General features: G+C 35.8%; 1 protein-coding gene across 1 annotated transcript; it reads right to left on the minus strand.

Moving 5' to 3' along the window:
- Positions 1-11,537: 11,537 nt before the first annotated feature.
- On the minus strand, positions 11,538-15,054 carry LOC113282526 (glutamine synthetase cytosolic isozyme). The gene is made up of 12 exons (XM_026531552.1): positions 14,877-15,054; positions 14,522-14,561; positions 14,318-14,421; positions 14,173-14,221; positions 13,961-14,067; positions 13,744-13,831; positions 13,035-13,163; positions 12,845-12,919; positions 12,681-12,734; positions 12,513-12,550; positions 12,234-12,393; positions 11,538-12,023 (listed from the first exon to the last, which is right to left on the minus strand). The coding sequence occupies exons 1-12, from the start codon at positions 14,948-14,950 to the stop codon at positions 11,880-11,882; spliced, it is 1,062 nt and encodes a 353-aa protein (XP_026387337.1). The 5' UTR covers positions 14,951-15,054; the 3' UTR covers positions 11,538-11,879.
- Between the last annotated feature and the right edge of the window lie 8,708 nt (positions 15,055-23,762).

Here is a 23,762-nt window from a genome sequence, read left to right on the forward strand (position 1 = left end):
GGATTTAGACTTCAGCTAACAGCAATTAAGAGATCGGCCTTTTTCATCAATCCAGTGAAGATGGGGCAATCTGTAACGTGACAACTTCAAAAGTATTTGAGAATTTGAAGATGAGCCATCAACTTCTGACTGTAAGCAAAGAACTTGTGGCTTGTGGCTTTTGTCTTTGAGAAGTTCGGATGAATTTAAGCAGATGTTGCTTGAAGGTCCGACTTTGTTGCAGAGAATGTGAAACTGACTTAGGATACACCAGATTCACATTCTTTGCAACAAAGCCAGAAACTTTAAACATCATCCTCTTAAATTCAACTGAAAATCCTAAAACCAATATCATTACAGTATCGAATGAAAGCCCCACAAATAATTTCTCTACGATTATAGTTCCTATGGTTTATCTTCTGAATTTCTCAAAGGTGCCCATCTTAATGGCAACTGCAAGATGAAACTTAGCTTATATAAAGACAACTCTCTTTATTGATGTTTAGAAAATCTCTCAAAACTAAACACAAGCTCTAATCTTGCTCTTATGATCAACCACAACTTTGGTGATCATATATATATAGAACTATGAATTCCTTTTCCTATTACCTTATTACATGTCTTTCCTTTTCTTAGAACTAGATGACTTCTAATTCCCTTGGGATTACATCAGTTTCCTAATCTTGTCCTAACCAGCTTGTTCTATGTTGAAGTTTAACCAACATTCTCCCCGTTAAGCTTCAACCTTACCCGTGACATATCTTGTACTCCAATCAATTGTCTCATTTCTTCAAACTTGATCCGAGCTAATGCCTTTGTCAATATATATGCTTTCTGCTCAGTTCCTGGTATGTGTTCAACGTTGATGATCTCCTTCTCGATACATTCTCGTATGAAATGATACCTTTTGTGAATGTGTTTCGTCTTCCCATGAAACACTGGATTTTTAGTGAGAGCAATTGCAGACTTATTATCAATCTTGATGAGAACTTTTTCAGGTTCTCTTCCTTTGATTTCACCCAACAGTTCTTGAAGCCATATTGATTGTTTAGCTGCTTCTGTTGCAGCCATAAACTCAGCTTCACAGGATGAGAGGGCTACAGTGTCCTGCTTCTGTGAACACCATGTAATAGGTGCTTCTCCTAGATAAAATATATGACCAGTTGTACCTTTTCCATCATCTTGGTCAATATTATGACTGTTGTCACTATACCCAACAATTCCTTTTGATCCTCCTCGACCATACTTCAATGCACAACTGATTGTTCCTCTTAGATATCTCAATATCTGCTTTATTACATCACCATGAGACTTGCATGGACTCTGCATATAACGGCTTGCTACTCCCACAGAGAAAGCCAAGTTTGGTCTTGTGTGTAACAAGTATCTAAGACATCCAACATTTCTTCTATAACTCGTTGGATCAATCTCAGCTTCTTCTTGTGCCTTTGAAACTTTAAGTCCAAACTCCATTGGTATCTTAGTTGGATTACAAGTTTCAAGTCCTGCTTCTTTCAGAATTATCCTTGCATAAGCTTCTTGTTTAATCTGAATCCCATCTACTCCTTGATGGACTTCTATGCCGAGGTAATAAGTGAGTTTTTCGAGGTCTGACATCTCAAACTTTGATGACATTTCTCTCTTGAACTCATTGATCACCTTAAGGGAGTTGCCAGTCAAAAATAGATCACAAGAAGCGTTCCCATTTCTTCTCTTCTGTATACTGATGTTTCTTTGGAGCACTTAACAAATCTGATTTCTCTTAAGATTTGATCTAACTTTGTATTCCAGGCTCGAGGAGCTTGTCTTAGACCATATAGAGCTTTTGATAACTTATAAACCTTATGCTCTTGTCCTTTTACTTCAAAACCTTCTGGTTGTTCAACATACACATCTTCTCGCAATTCACCATGTAAGAATGTTGTCTTAACGTCTAAGTGGTGAATTTCCCATGAGTTTGATGCTGCTTCTGCTATTAAGAGACGAATTGTCTCTAGTCTAGCAACTGGTGCGAAAACTTCATCAAAGTCTATGCCTGATTCTTGAACGTATCCCTTAGCTACAAGTCTTGCCTTATATTTGTTGACAGTACCATCAGCATTCCGTTTTATTTTGAAGATCCAATTAAGACCAATCACTTCTACCCCACCTGGCTTATCAACTAGAAACCAAGTCTTGTTTCTGTTGATTGAAATAATTTCTTCTCTACATGCTTGTGTCCATTTAGTCGAGACCTTTGCTTCCTGAAAATTCCTTGGTTCATCATTAACAGAAAGTAGCATAATATCACATTCTTCTGCAGCTTGAAGAACATAATCCTCCAGATATTGTAGCTTTTGTATCTGTCTTGTTGATTTTCGCAGTGGAATGGGTTGAGTTATTTCATCTATCTCTTCTTCTTCTTCTTCGTTATTCTCAGTGTTTTCATTATTCTCTTCTTCTTCTTGATTAACATCATTGTTTCCATTGGTATTGATGATTATGGGTCCTTCGCCTTCATCAATTACTTGACCCCATCTCATGTGAAACATTCCTGGATCCCTACTTGGTCTATCATTAGTTTCTTTCCAGTTCCAGTTTGCTTTTTCATCGAATACCACATCTCGACTCACTATTACTCTTTTCGTTGTTGGATTGAATAATCTGTAAGCTTTGGATCCAGGCTCAATTCCTAGATACACAAGAGTCTGAGATCGATCATCCAGTTTCTTAAGAGTTGCAGAATCAACTTTTGTGTATGCTTTGCAACCAAACACTCTTAAATGATCTATGTTTGGTTTTCTCTTTCGAAAACTTTCATATGGAGTCATGTATTTCAGAGCTTTCGTAGGTATCCTGTTTATTAGGTGTGTGGAGTTTCGTACAGCTTCTCCCCATAGATAATTAGGTACCTGCATAGCCTTTAAAGAACTTCTTGTCATCCCCATTAGAGTCCTGTTTCTCCTCTCCACCACTCCGTTTTGTTGTGGTGTATATGGTGCTGTGAGTTGCCTTTTGATTCCATTTGACTCACAGAACTTGTTGAACTCTAAGGAAGTGAACTCTCCTCCTCTATCGGTTCTAAGCATTTTGACCTCCTCTTTTAACTCTTTTTCTATCAGATTTCTGAAAGCTTTGAATCTGTCAAATGCTTCACTCTTTTCTTTCATAAGAATAGACCACATATATCTTGAGAAGTCATCTATAATAACAAATATGTATTTGTTATTTGCAAGGTTTGTGGTGTAATAGGACCACATAAATCATCATGAAGAAGCTCTAATGGCTTTGAGGCTCTGAATGTTGTTGCTTTTGGAAAACCTTGACGCGTTTGTTTCCCAACTAAACATGATTCACAGATCCTTGATTCATCGTTTATCTGTGGTAGCCCTCGAACCATCTTGTTCTAAGACATAGTTTTTAAGGTTCTGAAACTTATGTATCCCAACCTTGCGTGCCACTTTCATGTCTGATCTTCCAGTCTCATATTCAGACACAATGGCCTTCCAATCATGAGACTTATCTTGTAGAGTCTATTCTGTGAGCGTGAGACTCTAACTAAAAGTCTTCCACTTGGGTCATGAACTGTTAGATAATCTTGTCGCATTCTAGCATCACATCCAACTTCTGTAGCTTGTCCTAAACTTAGAATGTTGCTTTGTAAGTTTGGGATGAAGTAGATGTTTGTGACAAGCTTCTGTTCTCCGGTCTTGCTCTGAAATAGAATTGATCCTTTCCCTTCAATTTCTACAGAGGATCCATCCCCAAACTTCACTTGTCCTTTGATTTTCTCATTGAGTTCAGAAAAGTAGCGTCTCTTACCAGTCATGTGATTGCTGGCTCCATTATCTAAATACCAGATTCCTTCTTCTCCATCCTTTGATTCGTAGTTCTTTGGTATTAGTTTCCCTTCGTTTAAGAATACAACTTCGTGCATGAAAAGAGCTGTATTTGCTTCCCTTGTTTCATTCTTGTTTGTTTCTTCCATCTTTTGTATTCTTTCAGGGCATACAGAGGAGAAGTGTCCTGGTTTATCACATCTGTAACAAATAATGTTTGATCTATCCTTCTTTTCTTTCCCTTGGTTTTGATCATTCTGACTTGTTGTTCTATCTTATGAGTTAAACCTTCCTCCCCTTCCTCGGCCTCTGTTTCCTCTACCACCTCTTCCACGACCTCCTCCTCTTGTCGCAGAGTTTTGTTGGTAAGAGTTTGTGTACAAGAGTTTTCCTTGAGTTTCTCCATTGTTTTCTTCATCAAGGATTCTTTCTTCATATGCTTTCAATCTTCCAATTATATATTCATAGCTAGTCTTCTTTAAATCTAAGACTTGTTCGAGAGAGTCTATGATATGAATATACTTGGATCTTGGTAAACTATTGAGAAATTTCTTTACCAGTTTATCTTCATCAATGGATTGTCCAAGTGACGCAGCTTTTGAGGCTATCTCTGATAGCTTTCCTGCAAAGCTATCAATAGTATCAGTGTCTTTCATCTTCAATCTTTCAAATTCAGACATTAAGGTTTGCATACGGGCTTCTTTAACTCGATCAGCTCCGAGACTACGTGCCTTTATTTCATCCCAAATTTTCTTTGAAGTTTCCTGTTCACCAACTTGTAGAACAAGACATTCTGGTATTGCTTGAAAGATTATTCCAATGGCAACATTGTTTTTGTCTGGGTCCAATGTACCAGGATCAATTGTTTCCCAAACTTTGTAGATTTTCATCAGTACCATCATTCTCATGGCCCATATTGTGTATTTTGTGGCGTTGAGGATTGGAACTTGTATTGATGGTGGCGTGAACTGTTTTGCACCCACAATGGTGGTTTCGTTTTCCATGGCTCAGAAACAAGCTCTGATACCAATTAATGGCAACTGCAAGATGAAACTTAGCTTATATAAAGACAACTCTCTTTATTGATGTTTAGAAAATCTCTCAAAACTAAACACAAGCTCTAATCTTGCTCTTATGATCAACCACAACTTTGGTGATCATATATATATATAGAACTATGAATTCCTTTTCCTAGTCCTATTACCTTATTACATGTCTTTCCTTTTCTTAGAACTAGATGACTTCTAATTCCCTTAGGATTACATCAATTTCCTAATCTTGTCCTAACCACCTTGTTAGTGACTTCTATGTTGAAGTTTAACCAACACATCTGAAGTTCTTGCCATGAAATTGAACCATCTCTACCTAGTTTTATAATTTATGTGGTTCGTATACCTGATGTTGTAAGCCCTAGTTATCTCCAAATAAAGCAAACTCTAATTTTCTCCTTTGCTGTACAAGAATCTCAAGCTATGAAATGAGCCATTTTTGAATAGCGATCCATCACCACCATAATAGAATCATTCCCTTTAGAAGTACGTGGTAATCCAAGTACAAAATCCATGCTAATATCCACCCCTGGAGCATCTGGAACAGGTAGAGGAGTATACAAACCTGTGTTTTGAATAGTTCCCTTAGATTGTTGACAGACCATGCATTTTTGCACATATTTCTGAACATCTCGTTTAAGTGAAGGCCAATAATAACGTTCTTCAACCAAAGAAATGGTTTTATCACGTCCAAAATGTCCACCAAGACCAATGCCATGCAATTTTAGGATTAGATGAAGACGCAAAGAGCATTGTGGAACACATAAGCGATTTCCTTTAAAAAGAAAACCATCTTGAATAAGAAAATCGTCAACACTTGTTGTTGAAGAACTACACTTTTCCCAAAGATTCTGAAAATCTTTGTCTTCATTATAAAGGTCTTTTAGAAAATCAAAAGCCAGACTCTCATGTTTGAGAGTGATAAGAAGATGAGGTCTCCTACTCAAAGCATCAGCTACCTAATTTAGTTTTCCACTTTTATGTCTTATAGAGAATGTATACTGATTGATAGTTGATAACCATCTATCATGCATCCTATTAAACTTTGCTGAAGTCTTCAAAAATTTAAGAGCTTGATTATCAATATTTGCGAAGAACTCACTATGAATAAGATAAGGATGTCATTGTTTTAATGCTTGAATGATTTAAGATTTTTTCGTGGTTGTAATAATGAGGTTCAAACTCTCGGACTTGTGAAGATTAAATTTAAATATTTAATAAAATTATATACAAAATTATTAACAATGGGTGCGAGAGGTAACAAAGACACTAGATTCCACTATTATGCAAAATTGAATGATAAATATTTCAAAACTCTATTCAATTCTTAAGTCCTTTTTTATCTTTTATTCACTATCAATCATACAGATTCTCAAACATTATTTGCAAACCTTAAGCATAGATTATCAAGAGATTAAACCAAGCATAACCTATCAAACTGAATAACAAATAATTAAGACAATCATTCAAACAATTTAAAACTCTGCAAAAGCAGCGATTAGGTGAATTATATAATTAAATGAAATAGTTACCCATTTATGTTGCATGAATAGCTTCCTCCATTGCCTTGGTTACGAGGGAATTAGCTCATCATAGTATAAATGCTCTCAAAATAATGTATTATGGCTCAAAAATGGTTTACAAATGATGAGAAGAAGAGAAAATGGTGTAAACTGTAATCTGCGACGCACAAAAAGCGTCACAGAATGAACGATAAATGACAAGTGCTGCTGCTGTTTAGACTGTGCTGCGACCCACGGTTTGCGTCTTAGACGCTGTTCATAAACGACTGTCCTTGCGAGTCCGTTCTTCGTGTTCTTGGTGTTCTTCATCAGCAGCAGCAGCAACAACAGAGTTTCATCAACTCTTGATTTCTGCTTCTCTGGCCCTCCTATCGACTCCCCAAACTCTCGACAACCTCTCTGTAGCACATTAGGAACATATTTATACGTAATTGAACCATTGAATCTCCTCCATTAACTCCAAATAATCTTCATTTACTCGGCCATTGAAGAAAAATATTTTGGAATATTTTCTTCCCTGAATTATCTTTATACGCGTCTGGAGCTGTAAATGGTGAGTAGATTTTCTTTGTTTATCTCAAACACACTTAAGAATATAGCCAAGCCCCATCCAAACACGAGCAGCACACTTCCAACTCATCAAAACCCCGTGAAATATTTTCCATGCACGCGTCTGCTCTGATTTCATCTGATGGATTTTCCAGCCAAATTTGATCGCATCCAACACCCATATCCTTCCTGTCTAGCCCAGCAGAAGATACCCAATGAGTTTCAGCCATTGAATCGGCCTGAAACTCCTTCAAAAATCGATTGGCAAATATGCCAGTAAATAACCAAATTTTCCCGCCAATTTTGGAATTTAAATTTGGGAAGAAAACTGGCCTCCCCCTAATCCAGTTCTGGTGTCCCTTTAGCAATTGGGGCTGAAATAGTAATTTTTGGGTGGAAATAGTAATTTTTCTTGGTTCCTCCGGGACATTTCTGTGACGTTTCCAGTGCATTTCTGGGGTTCCTTTAATACTTTATCTTGGGGGTGTAAAACACCACTTTTTGAACCCATTTCGCCGCAAGGGCTTATTTCTCTAAAATTTCCTACAAGAACACAAAATAACACAATAAGTACTTAATCAAGTCTAACTATACAGAATATTGAGAACACAATAGACACATAAATGCGTCTATCGTTGAACAAGTGCTATCAATTCCAGTTCATAAGTAGACCATTTCTTCCTTGTATCAGAATTCTTCTCACTGTAATAAGCAACTGGATGATCTTCTTGAGAAAGTACAGCTCATATACCAACAATGGAAGCATCACAATGTATTTTAAATGGTTTGTCAAAATTTGGCATAGCAAGAATAGGAGCACTACACAATTTTTCCTTGAGTAAATTGAAACTTTTATATGCTTCTTCAGTCCACACAAATGTGTCACGCTTCAAACAATCCGTAAGACCAGCTGCAATAGTGATGAAATTCCTGACAAATCTCCTATAAAAAGAAGCTAAACCATGAAAGCTTCGCACTTCACGAATAGAAGTAGGAGTAGGCCAATCAACAATGGCTTTAACCTTTGAATCATCAAAAGAAATACCAGTACTTGAAACTACATAACCCAAAAATGTCACTTTATTTGTAAGGAAAGTGCACTTCTTTAAGTTCACATATAACACATTCTCTTGTAATGGAGAAAATACCTGAGATAAATGTTCAAGATGTTCTTCCTCATTGCGATTGTCGATCAAAATATCATCAAAGTATACGATGACAAATTTTCCCAGAAAAGGTTGTAATACTTGATTCATAACAGTTATGAATGACACGAACATCATACTGCCATGGTCTTCCCAAAAGTAGACTTGCAACATTCATATTAATCACGTCACAAAGAGCATAATCTTCATATCCAGGGAATGAAAATTTAACCAAACATTGATGAGTATATTTTGTGTAGAAGAACTGTTGATCCATCCTACAGAGTACGGATTTGGATGAAGAGTTACTGGTAATCCCAATTTCTCAACCAACTTTGCAGCTACATAATTTTCAGTACTCCCACTGTCAATGAGCATACTACAAAGTTTGTCGTCAATAATACACTGAGACTTGAAAATACTATGTCTTTGTGAAAGACATGGTTCTGTGATCAGTATTGGATGCACAACACCTAGAAAATATGCATCATAAGATTCATGAGCTTGCCAATAAGTCTGCTCTTCATCTTCAATGACGTCTTCTTCTTGTGTTTCCTCTTGAGTTGCATTAATATAAGCATGAAACTTACGGCATTCACTAGAGGTATGACCTGATTGATTTCATTTACTACACTTGTCCCCTCTAAACTTGGAATAAGGATTAGGAGGTTTTGCTAATGGAGGAAATTGTTGTTGATATTTACCAACTCTAGTATTTGAAGTAGTATCCCTTTGGTTTGTAATCTGAGGTGACTTTGCTAGTGGAATATCAAGCAAAGGTGAATTTTCAGCAGGGAGAGGTGTTTGGTTGTATGAAAAATTTGGTGCTGGTGTTTGTTGAATGGGTCGATTAAAACTTCTTTCAGGAGCATGTGAATAACCATCTTGATTACTCTGAGGAAAATTAGATGGTCTAGAAGTTCTGTAATAGTCTTGAACACGGTTTTGTCGTGGATATGTTGGGTTAGAATTATTAAGAACTCGTCTCTCAATTTTAATGGCTTGGTGGATAGCTTCAACCATTGTATAGACTGACTGAGTCATTCCTTGCTGTATAAGCCTATTCAAACCCTCAATAAAACACGCTACTAACTGTTCTTCAGATTCATTCAACTGATTACTAGCCACCAAACTATAAAATTCAGCTACATATTCTTCAACAAGTCTAGCACCTCATATTCTGCAGTTTTTTAGTTTGATAAACAACTGCTGCATAAAATCTTTAGGTAAAAACTTATCTCTTAATAAATCTTTCATTCTTTTCCAGGTACGTATAGGAGGCTTATGATACTTACTTCGATCGTCACAAAGTTTATCCCACCAGGCTGCAGCTCCTCCTTTTAGCTTATATGCCACTAGTTTTACTTTAGTTGAATCAGGTACTTCCATGAAGTTGAAGAATGATTCTACTTCATAAAATCAATCCAACAAATCTTCAATTTGTAATCCACCATGAAAGTTGGGTATATCAGCTTTCATCTTATATTATGGTAAATTTCCGTAGGAGTTCATACTAGATTTTAATCTTCTTTCATCTTCCCATTTTTTCTCTTGTTCTGCTTCAATCTTGTCCTCATCTTCATCACTGTGAATATTAACAGTTGCTGGTTTCTTATAAGGATGGTTAAGGAAGCTCTCAAATTGTTTTTTGAACGTAAGAAGTTGTGAAATTTCATCAGGAATAGAAGTATTCTGAAAAAAAGAACCTTGTTTAACTTTCTTTGTTTCATCTGTTTTCTTTTCTTCTTCGGCTTTCTTTTTATTAGTATTGTCATCAGTATCATCAGTTAAATCTGGAATACCTTCCTCCTTTAGACTTGTGTGTTTCAATAACTTTTTTATGAACTCGCCTTGAATCTGTAACCTTTTTTCGAAAGTTCCAAGCTTCTTTTCAAAACTATCTGTAAGGGTTTTGATGTTTGTTTCAATTGGTTCCAATTTTTTTGTGAAAAGGTTTTCAATATCAGCTAAGGTGATAGGTTTTTCTGCCATTGAAAAGAACAGAAAATAAAAAAGTAAGAAAATTTAGGTTTTGAGTTTGCGGAAGCGTTTATGGATCGGTTTCTAGATAAGAATCTAGAAACGTTGGTTGTGGTACCAACTAATGTAGAACTGATAGGAAGGAAGCAATTCGGAGATTGCAAGTGATACAAAAAGACGAAAGAGATACGAATTGGATGAAAATAAGATTGAGAATAAGCATAAGAGAGTTGATAAACTTGATAATAATATTGAATGATAATCTGAATTATGTGTTAACACAAAAGACACGGCATGTATATATAGGCTAGCAAAGAACGACAAATAAAAGGAATACTAACAATTCTAGGAAAGTAAAAGACTTGACAATCAAGAAATACTCAATTAAGAGTTTGATAGGAATTAGGGAACTAACAAAGAAGATGTACTACATCATTTCATCCGAAGTTCTTGCAAAGAAATTGAACTAACTCAACTCACGTATCGCAGATCTTGTCCTCAAATCAGTTTCTTAGCTAACCGTGCATAACAAATTATCAGGTGTGAAGAAGGTGTAACAAAAAAATGATCACCAGCTAAACTGTGTAATAATACGACGACTTTCTTAATAGCCGTCATGGAGTGTCAGTCTCCCGGAGACTTGGGAAAAGAACATCAAATAATGACATACTATAATTTCCTCTCGTCAGTCATCCCTCTTTTACATTTTTGGCTCAAATACAATCAATCGCATTCAAGTTCACGAAGTCAAAGTCTTTTCTAGCTCTAATACAATCACATTCATGTTTACCAAGTATTAAATGTGTATGACTTCCGGCACCTCAACAATTGCAACTGACAAATTCGTAAATATCTGAATTGACAAATCCTTTGGTCACTATATGGTGAAAACTACGTGGGTAATTTTTAGGTCCTACTTATCAATCTTCCTACTTACCAAAGGTTTTACTACTGGTTGTTAGGTGGCTGGAGTCTTGAGACGACTGACTTAATGTAAAATCTGAAAGAATAAGTACAAAGAACATAAGTCTTCTTTTGTGGACACTCATTAAAAATAAATAAAAAATCGATTTGGTATGTTACTAAACTAAAAATTTGTGGATTAGAGTTGCTATAAAGTGCCAAAGTACTTGAAACTTTTGACAAACTATAAGAAAAGGAGCAGCAATCAGTGACTTGAGATCATGTTGCTGAAGACCATGCTTCAAAAAGAAAGAAAAAGATAATCCTGGAGACCATATAATAATGATACACGACAATGACATGATTTCAATTAATATTACAAAAAAATCTACAGAAATTGTGGTTGGATATCTTTTCCTTCGCAAACACATTCCGAAATAGTTCCTGAACCAAAAGTCGGAAGCAAAAACATTTTGCTTTTTTTTACTCCCAAAAAATATTTTGAAATAGTGTACGCAAACTAATTTCTGACCTGAAGGTGAATAGCATTTTCAATTTGAGGTTAAACTAAGAATTCATGGATTTAAGTGGGTATAAAGTGATAAAGTACTTCAAACATTATATGATTTCAGTTATTAACAATAACAATCCCTCAAATTATTAGTTATTAACTGTTATTGAACAATAGAGGTGAAATTATAAAGGCAGTAAAAAGTATTAACCTATCACGTAATAGCCTAGTCATAATATACCTCAATCAAAGAGGGAGACTTAAAACCACACTACTAAATTAGAAACTGTAAATAGGGTTCTGAACCTCTTGATTCGAAGATGAGGGGTCCTTCCCAAATAAAAATAGCTATCACAATTCAAAAGAAAATGTGAACATAATAATCTTCAAGGGAATGACTTCGCCTTCGTAATGTGTTTGTTCTACAAGATGGTGGTCTCGGCAATCATTGCGGTGACCACATAGGGATCCATGTTGGATGCAGGCCTACGGTCCTCGAAATAACCTTTACCGGCCTGTTCAGTGTCACGCCCAACTCTAATGGATGCACCACGGTTCGCAACTCCCTGTTAATCAGACAAAACAGAATATTAAGTAAAGGATCGGTCAAATATGGGATCATTCTAACTTGATTTAAGTTGAATAGAAAGTTGGTTGAACTTTTCATGCGAGAAGTATGAATATAAAGCCCCTTCTGTGGAAGTTGCAAAGAACTCTAAAAAGAGGGAAAGAAAAAGTAAAGAATTGACATAAGTGGTAGACAAGCATGTAAGTACCCATTTGAAAGTGTTGATGTCGGCTGTTTCATGCTTTCCTGTGAGACGTCGTTCGTTTCCTTCTCCGTAAGCAGCAATGTGTTCCTTGTGTTTGTGACTAAGCTTTTCAATTGCCTTTAAGATAACTTCGTACCCTCCATCCTCTCTCATGGACTTAGTACTGGACAAAACAGACTTGCATAAGTTTAAATGTCTGTAAAAGGATAAAAGGCTTATGGGAGAAGAGGGAGCAGGACTATATTACTCGTTCAGTGGTAAATGTCTGTAAAATTAAATTACCTGTAGTTACAGTGAGCACCAGCCCCGTTCCAGTCACCCTATAACATTGAAAGTAGCCAACAATAGTTAAGATACTGGGATGCTGGCGACAATAAAGATAAAAGGCCATATTTAAACTACACAGGACTTCTGGTAGAAACAAAACAAAGAAAAAAGAAGAAAGTTGACCTTGATAGGCTTGGGGTCGAAGGAAACAACGACTCCAGCGATTTCAGTGATCCTCTGTACAGATGGAGAGGAAAAATTATAAGTCCAACTGAAGTAAAGAAACATAACAGTCTAACATGAGTAAAAACATAGATTAAACTTAATGTTTGCAATTGATGTACTACCTCAAGAATGTAACGAGCCACCCATATCTCATCACCAGCAGAGATACCAACAGCAGGTCCAACTTGGAATTCCCACTGTAACAAAAATAATCAGGCTTCAATTTTCCAAATTGTTCAAGAAAAACACATAAAACAGGTGAAAACCAACTAGCCGAATAGAAAAAACTGATAAAACTAAAACGAAATCCACCTGTCCGGGCATAACTTCTCCGTTGATTCCACTGATGTTAATTCCTGCATAGAGACAGGCTTTGTAATGGGCATCAACAATGTCACGTCCGAATGCCTTGTCCGCACCAGTACCGCAGTAGTAAGGTCCCTGGTAATCAATCAACAAAATTTCAGTTAAAAAGGCTGGAACAAAAAAAAGCAAAAGGCAAACTTCAAAAAGCAAAAAAGCAAAAGCATTCCCATAGTAAATTTGTCGGATGCAAATTGGACGCACAGTTAGCAGGAAATACAGCAGTAACTTAAAAGCATCATACTACAAGTTTCATAACAAATCGCATTCCCTATTAACCGAAATTCAAATAACAATCAACCGAGCTATGATAAGTACATGTTGAAGAAAACCCAAATAGAACCTTAACATCGTAACAATCTGATACTTTGATCACTATAAATTGATAGCTGACAAGGGATCAACCGACCAGAATTAGAAACACTTAGAACCCGATAACTTACTACACGCCAAAGCTTTGCAAAGATGATGTTATCCATCAGAAAATAAATGTATTGCTGATATTAGCATGATATTATCCACAGGTAAGATTAATATCATGATATTATCCACAAGTAAGATTAAAGCTGTTTTGGAAATATCGGATACCAAGTGCTGCCAAAACGAGAATAGCAGAAATACGGCACAAAAACCCTCAAAAATAGCATGAATTTATTACCTGTGGTCCAGGAAAGCCTCCCAAGGGCCATCCAAGAGGCCAGTTAACATCCTTCTGCAACAGAGTGTATTCTTGCTCAATTCCGTACCTGATAATTTAATAACACAAATCAGATCAATAATACTCACTAAAATAACCCCGTATTAAAAGATCTTTCAACGAGTCTCCAGAATTTTAATATCTCAAAAAAAGTTGAAAATGGAATTAGAATCAATACCATGGAACTTCTTTCTCAACAATAGGATTGCTGAAGATCTTTGCAGCAGCGCATCTCTTGTTAGTTGGGATCGGTTCTCCTTGTGGAGTGTAAGCATCACACATAACCTAAACATTTCATCACACCACAAAAGATATCAAATTTAAGCTGAAAATAACTTGAAATTTTCAAGTCAAAAGATTAAAATAATAATTTAAAAAAAAATTGCTCACAAGAATGTTGTTTCCCCTCCTGAATGGGTCTTTGAAGATAGCCTGAGGACTAAAAAAAAATTAAAAATTGTAATTAGAAAACAGAACAACATATATAAAAGATTTCAATTTTTGAATGTACAAGTAAAATAAAATAAAATCTTACTATAGGATGACTTCACTATCTTCTCCTGGAGCTTGTCCAGTGCTGGAACCATCGTAGTTCCATTTTGGTAGCTTTGAAGGATCACTGACCGGACCAGGTAATGTCTAATCAATCAAGCCAAAAACACACACAAAATTAGAACCAATCAAGAAATCAATCAATGGATCACAATTATTGAGAAACAGTGACAAATTGAGAGGTTACCCTTCCTTTGCTTCGAAGGTCCATACCAGATCCACCGATCCTGTTCGAACATCATCAAACCATTAAACACACAGATTTTTCAATGACAAAAGTAAAAAATTACTATGGATCCAATGAAAAAATAAACACACATCAAATTACCCATTAAAGAAAAAAACCAAGATTTTTAATCAAAGGGGTGGGTAGAGAAGAAACAAAAAAAATCAATTGCAACTCCAACAAGACATACCCTTAATAGGATTATTTAATATACCCCCATTAATCAAGAAAAAAAATGTAAGCTCATATATTTTACAATCATTAATTAAAAACCTGCAGAAAATATCAATGATGATTATGATGATTAGAAACTGACCATATGTATTCAGCGATGATCTTCTCAGTTTTGTCTGAGAGATCTAAGTTGATAAGATCTGTTAGCAGAGACATATTTTATCTAGCTCAAAGTTTTTCTCTGCTATCTAGCTCAAAGTTTTTCTCTGGGGTTTAGCTTGCAGAGACGTGATGATTAAAATATAAGATCAGGATCTATTTATAATAAATGGGTGCTCTAGTAAAAGTAGTTTGATTGGGAAGAAGTTTGGTAAAATCAAATATCTGTTTTAACTCGTTAATCATCTGTGGTGGAATGAATATTCAGATTCTGTTTAGTTTTCCTTGTTATAACGGAAAACGTATTTTGACTAATCCGAGTCAATTTCGGAGACACGATTAAGGATAACTCCACATAAGTAACTTTTTTACTTTTGGAAGTAGAAAAGCCAAAAGCTCGTTTTGAACTCGACTTTTAGAAGTAGAAAACTAACTTATTTTCGGAGCCAAATGTTTTTGCTTCTCTCAAGAGTAGACTTCTCCCATAAGTTGCTTCTCCTGGTTATTTGTGTCTAACGTTCTCTTTCCTCGTTATTAAACTCCATATTTCGACGGATCTCACGGAAGAAATAAAATCAAAAGAGACGTGGAAGAAGAACAAGTTAGTGTTTTTTCGTTTCTCTCATCATATGGTCACTTTATTATAGTTTTTTCATCGTATTTTTTTTTCCATTTTATCTCATCTCAATTTCTTCAAAATTCTTCAAATCTCAAACATTTTTCATCAATTTTTTTTCAGATTCTTCTAATAGAGCGACAACGTTACTCCAATTTGGCATCAAATCCTACTTTGATTTTCATTCAACTTAAAAAAAAAATCAAATTCTCAATTGTTTTGTTTATAAAATTCCTGACAGAACCAAAAGGCAGTGACTAAATACAACCTTCACTTATGTTAATTACAACCCTCTCCAAATATTGTTAACTTATTTTGATGTAGGTAATTAAAACTCACCTCCATCATCTTCTCGTTAATAACCTGGTCTCCCTCAAACTGGGTAATATCAAATGGATATGTTCTTCTACAATTACTCTAACACGTAATGCTTGATTAAAAATTAATGAAAGTCCTCGTGATTTCGGAGGATTGATGTATGAATTTTCTTCACTGCATACACACGCACCAAGTTGAAATCAATTTCCAAAAAATTAAAATCCCAATATTAAAAACCTAAAAATCCTTATTTATTAATTTCAGCAACATCATGCCTCGTTTTAATATGATTAAGTCCGTGCTGATGCAACAATAGGTGATGAATCACCATCAAAATTTGATTCATATTCTTTATTATTATCTCTGCATCTTTTGGAATTGAGAAGTTTTAGAAGTGAGAAGTTTCATATATGTTTGGAGAACAAATGGAGTTGGTGGAATTTTTCTTAAAAAAGACTTTACATTATGTACTTTTTTTCTCAGTGCCATTTCGATCATCTGATCTGTTTGATCATCCCACCGAAGTGTGGTTTACCAGTAGCAGAAAGAGAAAAGACTGTAATAAAACAAAAAATTAAGATAGAAAGAAGATGATGAAGGTAGGTTGTAGTTACTCTATACCGATAAGGTTTATAATATTTGGAGAGGATTGTAATTAACAGAAGTGAAGGTTGTATTTAGTCACTGCCAACCAAAAATATGGGTTATTTTAGAGAGATCTTGGATGAGTTTTATTGATTCATACCTGAAGGAATATAGAATATGAATGGTATATATTGGTTCATATAGAGTACACATCAAAGGAATCAAGATCCCATCTTCTTGTATCCGGTAAGTTGTCTAAAATGGGTGATGAAGAACCAATAACAAGAAACAAGGTGGCAAGTTGATTAACTTCATGATTCAACATAACTCTTTTGTATTCAGACTTCCACGCTCCATCTTCTGAAATGTGTGCATCAATACTATCATTTTTCATTCTATTTAGTTTGTACAGTAAAGGTAACTGCACGTCCAAACTAGAGTCACCAACCCACTTTTCGTGCCAGAAAGAAATTTGTAATCCGGAGTGAAGACATAAGTTGGAGTTAGAAGAGATCCATCTGTTCATTTCAGCAGTTGTCCTCCAACAAGAGACACCATGAGCCAAATTACTTTACCGGGTACCCAATCTGAGAATGAAACACCGTACTTTTCAACAATGATTTTGTACTACAGATGATTCTTTTGTAAATCAAATCTCTAACACCATTTTTCAAGTAAAACTGGACTCATTAGTCTTAGATTCAAGACACCCAAACCACCTTTCTCTATAGTAGAGCAAATAAAATCCCAGTTTATAAGGTGGAAAGTTTTGGAACCAATCTTATGCTCCCACAAAAAAATATCTCTTTTTCTTTTCTGAAACTTTGATACTTAAAAAGAGAGAAATAATATATGGAAAGGTAATTTAAGATACACTTTAATAAAGCCAACTTACCACCTTTAGATAAATTACCTTGCCTCCACATCGAGAGTTTGGCCTCGAATTAATTAGCGAACCAAGTGCATAATGTGTGCACTAGGTAATACAATACAAAAACTGTTAGAGCATTTTTGACATGATAACTGGGACGGAGCTAAGTGCAGCTTAGGTGTATTTTTTGTTAATTCATTAAAGATCTCTTGTTGTTTTTATTATTTGGAAGAAACATCTCTTAATCAACGCCTCTAAAATATATGTTTTGTAAATTAGCCCTTTTGGAAAAAGTTTCTGGCTCCGTACCTGCATGGCAACGTTATCAGTAGATACAGTTTCAATGGTTCCAAACGGACCGAGGGATTAAACCACGCAAAAACAAAACTTTAAAAAATTCTCACAAAATTTTTGGGTGGGTCCCGATGGACCCTGCCGGGGATAATAGGGGTGCTTTTCAAAAAATTTGTTAGAGGCGGTTTTGCCGTAGACTGTTTTGGCGGTCCAGATAGAATTTTTAATAAAGTTTTGCCATTAGCATTTTTGCACGTATATATTAACATGGTATCCAACTGTTAACTATGCAATGCAAACAAAAGAAGAAGTCAGTCTTGTTCGGAATTCAATCTTGGCACAAATAAGCATGCAATGGTATTGAGACCAAGAAACAAGTCACATACTGTACGGAACTCCCAGGGATAGATTCGGAAAAGATTTACCGCGGGTACGTGTCTTTTATTATTATTATTATATATTAACAAAGTCTTTGAGGCCCTGGTCCACTTTTGGCGAGTGCTGGTTGGTTGATTGGTTGGTGGAGGAGAAAAAGGACAATAAGAATAATTACGAGACATTGAAATTACAAAGGGTATCAGTGGGAGATAAGAAATCGAGGCCGTTCAATCTGATCTTGTAAGATTCTTATAAGATACTATTCATACCTTGCTTTGGACCCCACTGGTCCAGAGTTGTTGAGGAGTAAGGACTCCTGTGTCGTGAGGAATTGAGATCGACTATCCGATGTGCTGAGAAGTCTAATGCGATCGGCTATCCGATGTGCCGAACTGATTCGAGAAGCAACTGGAGGAACTTCTACACTGTAGAGCTTACATTATATGCCTGCTTCCATGCCAATGCTGCTAATGCGGTACCGGATTTTACGGGAGGGTACCAAAATGCATATAGAACAAAATAAAAACTTCTCTGTTTTGTATGCATTTGATACCCTCCCGTGAGATCCGGTACTCCTTATTAGCGATGTTTCTTGCATGCATATCTTTGCATAGGTGTTTTGATTTCTTCGAGGCAAAATCGACCGAAAGCAGCACACAGGAATTGAAATCCTAAATAATACAGAAGACACTCCAAAATAAATCATATTCGTTTTAAAAGTTTTTAGTTTCATAAGATGTTTTTAAAGCCTACTTACAACTAAGCTAAAAAAATATAAAAAGCTCTACCAACATTTGCACGCAGGCATACAAATGTTAGTAGAGCGCCCAAATTTATCTTCATTGAGCAAAATTAAAAAAAAAAAAAAAAAAAATTTTTTGCTTTGTTTGATGGTGAACTCAGTGTTACCACTTGCCAACAAAAATAAACACTGCTAGTTTAGCTTAGTAACATTTCCTTGTCATTGATCTACCAAAACCACAAGCTACATTTTCCTATATGGAGTTATATGGACTTAGAAACACGGTTAAGACCGAGTGATGTATTATAACACACAAAATACAAAGTGTTCTTATCAAGAGGTACGGTGCTCACCTCATAAAATAGATAAAAATATGTACTGAATCTTTATTTTTCCAAAAAAGAAAAAGTTTTAAAATATTAATATTGCTACGGCAACGCAATATACTGTTTTGACAAACGTACACTAATTAGGTGCATTGATAATGATATTTCGAAGAATCTAAAATGCAATATCCAACTACTATTTTTAAGACACCAATTATATGGTTTTAAAATAAGATTACAAACACTAACTATTTTTAAGACACTAATTAGGTGATTAAAAACTTCCACGGAACCCTTGTGATCTTCAATAAATCCTTTCCAGCGTTCCTCCTCTCTCTTTCCTCTCTTCCCTGAACGAAAAACCCTTCTTCCCTTGCCGCCTCCTGCTCAGATCGGCTCCTTTGGAGCAGATCTGAGCAGCCATGTCTCTCGTTTGATAGGCCTGATTTTCTTTTAATTAGTGATGTAATTTTTATTCCTTTTGTATTTGTTTTCGTTTATGCTTTTAGGGTTTGTTCTATGTGATTTTGGTTTTGCTTGTTAGGATCTCTTGTTGTCTGTGTAAGCTTGGTTTGTGATCTGTTTAAGAGAAGAAATCAAGGCGTACCATCAACTTCAGCTTTCATCTACCTTCAAATCTCGGCATCAGTAACTTCCTCGGCTTTTAGGTTTAACTTTATGTTTATTTGGCCTGCTCTGTTACTTTCTCTTGTGGATCCTGTGTTCATCTATGTAATGGGGTTCTTAAGTTTGGGTCACGATCTGTTCGACAGCGGCTTCGAGTTTGGTTTTGATTTTCTTCGGCAGGTACAGGAATTCCGACGATTTATTCGGCGAGTTCATTGTTTTCCAGTTGATAGAGTTTCATTGCAACCTTCTTCTAGCTGCAGTCTTCAGAGTATTAAAAAAAATGTTCTTCAAGGGTTGTGGATTATGTTTCACCTGTTCAAACCCGCCCGGATACAAGCGGGTGTTACTGTTATGGTTACTGATTCTTTGGGATTCTGTTGTGTGTGATTCTGTCAACTGAGATTCGGTTACTAGAGATTCGATCCTTGGTCCGATGTGAGAGTGATTTGCAGTCAGGGCTATGTAATCTTCGTTTTCATATTTTGTAACTTCCAGGTTTAATCCCTGGTTTACTTATTAAAAAAACAAAAAAAAAGGTCTAAACAGAACGTATGTGCATCAAACTCTCTAGGTAGACTCGCCACATACCTCCCATTGCATGAGCAATCACTCTTCAAAGAAAAAAATATGCTAAAACAAGTGCCGTTGCGTGTTGTTTAATACTATTCTTTTGTTGGATCTTGCGCAGTGCTGCCAGTGCAAATTTTAAGTGGTTTCCAACACAATTCTTCTGATTCCACAGTATCAGACAAGGCTGCACTGGAGATTGAAATTTTACCGTAACCATGTTTAGGCCAACTTAGTGTGTCGGCCTTATAGAAGATTTAAGTAAATGACAACACAAATTCTATGGAGTTGAAAAATAAACTAGATCAAACATCTCTTCTAAATGTCGTCAATAGGCACATCTATAGACATTTCTATTAATTTGGTGAATAATTTCCAAAGCAATTATCCATTAGTTTATTATAAAATCGAGGGTTCATCCATTTTAGTAGAACAAAAATCAGTTAACTTGTTCTATGGACCATCATCTTTTAGTGATCTCTCTGATTCTAACATGACCAAGGGGTCTGTCTCCTTAGAGCATCCACAGTGGGCGAGTATAACCAAAAATTTGGGATGAGATCGTAACGCAGTGGGACAGAGTAAAGATTAAATCCCAGCCAAAGATCAAATTTCGGACCATATTTGGTCGCGACCAAATCCCAAATCCTAATATAATCGGGCGTAAATTTAAAGTACGCTTGTTGCTGGGCGTATACCAAAGTTACGCTTATCATCAGGCGTGACTTTTAACCATCCGCCCGTTCACTTACTCAATGGGGCGTACACCCAACCATCCGCCCCATTCAAAATGAAATCTCATCAGGCGTACACCCAACCATCCGCCCGTTCACTTACTCAATGGGGCGTACACCAAACCATCCGCCCCATTCAAATTTCGGGCGTAAACCAATTTTACGCCCCATTCAAGCGTACACCAAATTTACGCCCGATTTCGTGCGGTGATTAATTTTACGCTCGACCAAATTTAATCTTCTACCCCTAACGTCACATTACATAGTAAACTCAAATTTGATCATTTTTTTTGGTCTTTGATCTTTGGTTATACTCGCACCACTGCAGTTGCTCTTAAGATTCAAAGACATCACTGTCTTCTTATCTGTGGTTGCAATTTCGAAAATCTCAAAGGCCAATTAGCTGATTAATCAACATCCAAATGGACCAAATCTCTTCGAAAGGGTATTTTTTGTATTTTATTTCAATCTCGTTGATTTTTTATATTTTTGTTTGGTTCATATCTTCAGTTATCTATTTGAGTTAGTTTCGAGAAATATCTTAAAGAAAGTTAGAATAATTTTCTGTTCGCATTCGCATCAGATTCCTGTGTACATCACATGCACGGATTTGTTCCGCGATGCGGCGATTCTGTTCTCTCTTTTTGTTTTTTTTAACCAACTTGGCCTACACAATGCACTAGATCAGGAGCTCAACACATGCCCTAGCTCAACATTTAACATGACTTTCTTTTTCTTGGCAAAAGTAAAAAGGGAAAAAAATGTTTCAATCCAAAATCCCACTAAATAGAACAGTTTAGTCCATATCTAGTTGACTAGGTACCGTTTAATCCAAAAATTGTGTAAAGACGTTGTTGATCTCCACACGTGTTTCATAAAGCACACATGCACTGAATGGGGACGGTTTTGTAACTGACGCATTCAACCTGGAAATGACACGTCAACAATTTTAAATAATATAAAAAATAATTAAAAACAATTTATCTTTGAAACCGCTCGTCCAAAATCGACAAACTTTATATATTTGGAAAGCATTTTCCGAGAGCTACAAAAAGAGTACCCATATGACTATATAATTTTCATTTTTAAAATTTTTTAATTTACGTTTGTGTGTATAATTATGTACACCGTTGCAAAGATCCAAAATCCATGATAGACAGACTGCCACCCTAGTCCGCACAGACTGAGAAAAATATCAACCATGCCAAGCACCAGTTGGATAACATCCATAATAGCCGGACTGCATTGAGGACAAAACAATGAACATAAGAAAATCGCAGCTTGAAAAGAAAGTGATTATCCTTTCACCAACATTCACGTAAGAAAAGAAAGCAAAAAAACGATCAAAATAAAAACTTAGTTTATTGTCAGAGACACAATCCATGTGGGCATTACTGCACAAACTTAATACGGCTTCGAAATATCCCAGTACAGTGATTCATTGCACTTTACTGAAAAGGAGATTACTAACATGCACAACAGATCAATCATACTCACACCCAGACCTACTTTTTCATGAGAAGCATATTGGTGCATCAATGTATTCATCCATGTGAAACATTCCTAAAATCAATCCTTCATAGCCACAAACAAACCTACTTTTTCATTGAAAATACACTGGTGCACCAATGTGCACACCCGTGCAAAACATGTATAAAATCGGTCATTCATATTCACTCTCGGGCACACTTTTTCATGGGAATTATACAGGTGCAGCAATGTGTACATCCTGCAAAACATGTAGAAAAACGATCATTCATAACCACACACAAACCTAATTTTACATGGGAATGACAAAGGTGCACCAATACGTACACCGCTTCAAAACATGTATAAAGATGATCATTCACAACCACACACAAACCTATTTTTTCATGGTAATTACTTCCTACAGGCGCACCAATATGTACACCGTTGTAAAACAAGGGAAACCTACTTTTTCATAAAATTTACACAGGTGCGCCAATATGTACACCCCTGTAAAACATGCATAACACCAATTATTCATATTAACAATCAACAAGTGTACAACTATATACACACTAACTATGTACATGTGTATAATTATGTACACATGAAGAATCAATATGTTATTTCATTAAACGAAGGTTGTACTTATCAAATTCAACTAAGAAATCCTAAAGCACACAATCATATTATCAGTTAGGACCAATATTAAGGTAGGAATCATCAAGGGAACCAAAATATACAACTAGAACAAACACCTTGCAGCGTGTTGCATCATCTTGGGCTGCAGGCATAGCAACATTAGTTGGGAACTCATCTTTATCATCTTGTACAATTATATACACGCCTAAAAAATGATCCGGTCTTTCCATGTCCCCCTGAGTTAACACCACATATCATATTAAAGATGTAAACAGAAAATAACAATTAAATCTAAAATAAAAGATTCTTGTATAGTAAGAAGCATGTTTACAACTATGTACACATTAACAATTAACACGTGTACGATTATGTACACATTAATAATCAATATGTGTACAACTATGTACATATATTGTCTACACGTCTATCCAAAGCATATATACCCAAATGATCCTATCTTTCCATGTCTCTCCCAACTATCATTGGTCGCCAAAGAGAACTTACAACTAATGTTCATGCGGATATAATAATAATAATTTGAAGGGCTAAACAGTAAAAAGCTTCAGGACAAGTAACAAAGAGTTTTAAAAGGAGTTAATTTTAATGTGTACACACTGTTAGTTTACGAACATAACTGAAGAGTGGTCAAAACATAGAGATTTATTAACACAAACCTAAATGTAAAAAAAAAAAAGCCAC

This window comes from Papaver somniferum, chromosome 5 (genome assembly GCF_003573695.1).
Source record: "Papaver somniferum cultivar HN1 chromosome 5, ASM357369v1, whole genome shotgun sequence".
In the NCBI taxonomy this organism is placed as follows: Eukaryota; Viridiplantae; Streptophyta; class Magnoliopsida; order Ranunculales; family Papaveraceae; genus Papaver; species Papaver somniferum.